This window comes from Setaria viridis, chromosome 3 (assembly GCF_005286985.2).
Source record: "Setaria viridis chromosome 3, Setaria_viridis_v4.0, whole genome shotgun sequence".
NCBI classification, from domain to species: Eukaryota; Viridiplantae; Streptophyta; class Magnoliopsida; order Poales; family Poaceae; genus Setaria; species Setaria viridis.
In genome coordinates this window covers 17,985,541-17,990,401 of record NC_048265.2, presented here as the reverse complement: position 1 = coordinate 17,990,401, position 4,861 = coordinate 17,985,541, and the positions used below count along the sequence as shown (strand labels likewise).

The 4,861-nt window shown below is 56.3% G+C and overlaps 1 protein-coding gene across 1 annotated transcript; it reads right to left on the bottom strand.

The window, feature by feature from the left end:
- Positions 1-361: 361 nt before the first annotated feature.
- Positions 362-3,618, bottom strand: LOC117847036 (probable serine/threonine-protein kinase At1g01540). Its single transcript, XM_034728179.2, has 7 exons — positions 2,726-3,618; positions 2,516-2,620; positions 2,266-2,388; positions 1,995-2,165; positions 1,770-1,899; positions 1,464-1,673; positions 362-875 (listed from the first exon to the last, which is right to left on the bottom strand). Exons 1-7 carry the CDS (start codon positions 3,373-3,375, stop codon positions 723-725), a joined length of 1,542 nt encoding a protein of 513 aa, XP_034584070.1. The 5' UTR covers positions 3,376-3,618; the 3' UTR covers positions 362-722.
- Positions 3,619-4,861: the final 1,243 nt, after the last annotated feature.

Below are 4,861 nucleotides of genomic sequence, written 5' to 3'. Positions count from 1 at the left end.
GAGTGCGACGAAGCGTAGAAAGGTGCTTCTTGTCCCACAACATCCTCCTCCTCCATCCCAAGCACCGTCAAAAAGGCACGAGAACTTTATGGTAGCGGCCCACTAGTCAAGTGGTCGTGGAACTCATGGGCTTGGGCCGGACGCGTAAGTGGTAGATTTGCCTACGTGGAAGGCTGGCGGGCCCCCAACTTGACCACTTGCTCGTCGCTAAATTGAAAAATCTCAAACCGCAATCCGAATGCAGCGTGTCGCGAAGCAAACACCGTGAAGATGGAATCTTCTGTCCAATGAAATATAGCTCAAATTTTCTTGGCAAACGACTAGCGATACTGAAATTACTGGAGTTCCGCAAAAAAAAAAATGCTTCGAGGACAAACAAGACACGGAATTACTTGCACGGTTGCACCCACGTTTTCTTTTGTACATCAGGGAATGAATCAACGAGTAGCCAAACTGACCTGAGATAAGAGCAGACGAGCAGTTCACTATACAAACAGTTGGGCATCAGGCAAAGCTAGGTCAATCACGGTAGATGAGTTCAAAACCCAGGGAGGCAACCACGCCTCCGCAAGAAGATCACACATCGACAGGGCAGATGGTGAGAGGGAGAAACCAGATCAAAACGACACCGACAAAACAGAGTTGCAGCATCCCCGTGCGGCCCGCAGGCGGCAGAACTCGATCAGAAAGAAGCCCGGCAGGTGCGTGCGTGGTAGCGCTGGCTACATGTCCTGCACTAATCTGGACGGCGTGCTGGCGGTGGTCGTGTTGCCCTCGTAGCAGCTGCTGTCGCACGACCCCGCCACCGGCGGCTTCCCCGGCGTCCTCGCCCTCTCCAGGGGGCTGCCGTTGCCCGGCCGTAGAGTTCGACGATCCTGCAGGTAGAACCGCACAAATGCAGAGCTTCAAAAGAGGGGAAAGAAGACAGGCCTCTGAAACTTCTGTTCGACTGTTCAGCAATTGTTATATCAGCAAGCTGCCAAGATGCATCTCTAGCATGAGTACGTGACACTGTAAAACATGGGCCGGCACGGTGATATTGCTAATTTTTTCATTAAATAGTTTTCCGAGGTGACAGATTTATTAACATCCCAACGGGCAGCTCAGGCCTGTCAGGGCAGTATTTAACACTTGGTCTAGGGTCAGACATAGAGCTGGTAATCAGAGCCAACAGCGGTGCTATTTTAATCCTGATGGGCCTGCTGTCCATGTTTCCTAAAATAAACCCTGATGCAGCGGGCATCACCATTTTAATATCGGCGAGCATTCATGTACTAGCCTGTAGGACAGGTTAATCGGCACACTTTTTTTTTACTAAAGCAACCGGTAATGGCGGGGATTTCACCATATGTAACTTGGGATCGTCTTCACCATGGATATAGTATGTTCTTGCGATCGAATAGTAACATGATTGACTCCACAGAGATGTAAAAAGAAGCAACTAGCATAGCAACAGGGCTCACCTCTCGATACGGGAAGTCGTCGACTTCGAGCATATGGATTACATGCCCCATCTTCGGCCGCTTCTGCGAATCGGGATCCACGCACCTCAGCGCCACAAGCAGAGCCTTCTTCAGCGCCTTGGAGGAAGGCTTCTCCGGCAGTTTTGGGTCCAGGATCGCTTCGTAGTCCCTGTTGGTCACCTTGTTCTTGAGCCACTCCACAAGGTTTACCTGAAATGATGGCACGGCAGCAGAAACTAAGGAAATTTGTGTAGCGCATAGCATGATTTCGTTGCTTGGTGGAACCGCTGGCGGCGCATCCCTAACCTCTCCGTTGGGTCTCGCGTAGTCGACCGGACTTCGGCCGGAGATGATCTCCATTATGAGGATCCCGAAGCTGTACACGTCGCTCCTCTCGTTCAGCATGCCGGTGCTCGCGTACTCTGGTGCCACATAACTGCCACAGCAGGAGCAATTTCAGAACTCTATGGTTCACCTGTTCACCAGGAGGAAGATCCATGGTGAAATTCAGGAGCCTGAAGACCAGCTCACCCAAATGTTCCCATCACCCTGGTGGTGACGTAGTTGCTGTCCGAACCCAGGAGCTTAGCGAGGCCGAAATCCGAGACCTTGGGGTTCCACCTCCTGTCCAGCAGAATGTTGCTGGACTTGATGTCCCTGTGCACCACCTTCGGCTCCAGCCCCTCGTGCAAGTACGTGATCCTGAATTCATTCCCAATCTCAGAGACGCGCACATCACCAATTCAGAGCAGAGGTAGTACATGAGAAGAACGAAAAGCACTGGGAAATTCATTTCAGGCACCCTTTCGCCATGCCGAGCACGATGTTCATCCGGATGTCCCAGGTGAGCGGGCTCACGGGGCCGACGTCGCCGTGCAGCCACTGCTCGAGGTTGCCATTGTCGACGTACTCGTAGACAAGTATCCTGAGAATGAGATCACAAGCAACAGTGGTTGGTACGACGTACACGAGCAAGTTGCCACAAGAAGCAATGGCAAGTGGCACGGCGAGAGGAAGGCAGTGCGTCATCAATGCACGAGGGGGTTCTGTACCGGTGAGCTCCCTCGGCGCAGTAGCCCAGCAGCCGGACAAGATTCTTGTGCCGGACGCGGCCGATCGCCTCCACCTCCACCCGGAACTCCCTCTCGGCCTGCCCCCTGCATGCGGCAAGCAACGACGACGAGGGGATCAGAAAAATTGTGTGTGCCAAGCAAGAACGCATCGAACGGAGGGGGCGCACGCGAAAAAGATACGGTTCGTGCCTGTTGTTGAGGAGGTTCTTGACGGCGACTTGGTAGCCGTCGGCGAGGACGCCGCGGTAGACGATGCCGTAGCCGCCCTCGCCGACGACGTGCTCGGGGGCGAAGGCGGCGGTGGCCTCCTCGAGGTCCCGGAGCGTGTACCAGTGGCCCCACCCGAGGTGCGACACCTCGGGCCCCACGGCCGCCGACACGTCGGACGCCACGGGGCCGACGCCCTCCCCGCCGTCGGCGTACGCGACCATGCGGCGGCCCTTGCCGGCCTCGATGTGCACGCGCTGCGACCCGTGCGCCCCCACGGAGTCGCCGTCGCCGTCGCCGTGGTGCGGCGCGCCGCCGGCGTCCTTGAGGAACGCGGTGCCCATCTCGAGGTAGTGGCGGAGCGAGCCCACGTGCACGGCCACCTCCTGGATCTCCTTGGACACGGGCGGGATGGTGGACGGGGACAGCGGCGCCGCCGGCGCGTGCGCGTGCGCCACCCCCTTCCTCGGCCGCCGCCGCCGCGCCGCGGCTAGGTGGAGGGAGATGAGCGCGAGGAGCAGCAGGAAGGCGGCCCCGACCGCGATGCCGACGAGCACCCACAGGCGCAGCCCCAGCACCGCCGTCCTGCGCGACAGCTGGTCGCGCAGCAGCGGCGGGGGCGGCGGCGACATTGCCGGCGGCGCCCGGCGGGGCAGCTCGCTCCTCCTGCTCGCCGTCGCAGCCTGCCTGGACGTGCCCGCGCGCGCGCACACTTGGCGCTACTCCTACCAACCCACTGCTACCACCAGGCTCGCTAGCTAGAGCTGCATGGTACAGTCACTAGCTGACTGGTCTGGTCACTAGCCTGTTGTGGGAGAAGCGAGCGAGCAGTGAGCAGAGCAGCGAGAGCACGAGATGCCACAGTGAGGAGAGTTTAGCTCAGACTCAGGGCCTCAGGGCTCAGCCAAGTGGTTTTCTGTGGGCCCGCGGGGGTTGCGCTGGGCGCGGAAGGTTGTCCGTTTCTGTGCATGTGGGCCCGTCTGACAGGCGGATCTTGGGTTAAACTGGCGTTGGAGTAATTAAGCAACGCTCAGAAGTCAGAACCGAGGATCTTGAGACAATTAAAGCTCGGATTAACCGTCTTTAATAACGCAGCATGGACGTGCAGCCGTGCAGGTAGCAGAAAGCTCGGTGATGTTGGATGCTTCGGTTTCTCCAACTTGATCTGGACAGTCCGATCGATCGATCGGACGGGTACCATGCCCTCTACCGCTCCAGGCATCGACGCTACTCTGGTCCAAAAGCGGTTGCAGGGAATCTCTGGTCTCGCTGCCCTGCCTACTGTTCATACTTTTGGGTTTTGGCTTCGGCCGGCAAAATGTTAAATGTCTGCTAGATTTACCAAGAAAGTTTTCATGGCGACGTCACCAGAAAGCACTTTTCTTGAGGAAGCGCCAGAAGCGCTCACTATTCACCTTCTTTTTGTAGAAAGTGACTACTGGCCCCGTGACAAATTTTGTGGAACGAATTTTTCATTTCCCAAGCCTGATTATTCGGATTCCTCCTCTTCAAAAGTGTAGAACAGTGAGGTAGGACGCGATTCCTACAAGTACAAGGGGACCGATGACACCGAAAGTATGGCGTCGCGTTAGTTGGCGTATTTATACGCGTACCTGTACGGCCCCTCGGCGAGATATAATTCATCCCCAAGCATTTGGTTTTGGTCCGTCCGATCCTGCGATGCTACTACTAACGCAGAAGCCTGCGATGTGGGCAATACATGCGCTACAACCTGCATTGTACTGTTGCCACTGCCACAACGGAAACGGAAAACAAGCTGTCGTCCTATATGTCTGTCTACCTCCTATGCAACTTTTGGTATGCATCGTCATCGATCACATACGATACGCCTTCGCGGCTGCGCAGTGACAAGTGAGTGCGTAACTTACCCGCACCGTGTACATGCACGTGCACGTGTGGTAACGGGTGATAAGGAAAAAGGGCGGGCGAGCAAAGGTGCCGACAATTTTCGTGGGGGGCGCTGATGGGAAACGACTCCAATCCGAATGAATAGCTCTCTTCCAGCTAGCAGTACCCTGATATCTAGCGTGCATCATGCATGCATGGCTCCGATGGGGGGATGTCGCGTCTGCTGCAAGATTCCGACGGTTCAGTAGT

Bases quoted from the DNA above. Each gene is read 5' to 3' on its own strand.
- LOC117847036 (XM_034728179.2), bottom strand. From the start codon at position 3,375: ATGTCGCCGCCGCCCCCGCCGCTGCTGCGCGACCAGCTGTCGCGCAGG. The intron at 2,166-2,265 runs GTGCCTGAAATG...GAATGAATTCAG, and splicing joins GTGCTCGGCATGGCGAAAGG to GATCACGTACTTGCACGAGG. The intron at 876-1,463 runs GTGAGCCCTGTT...TTCTACCTGCAG, and splicing joins ACGACTTCCCGTATCGAGAG to GATCGTCGAACTCTACGGCC.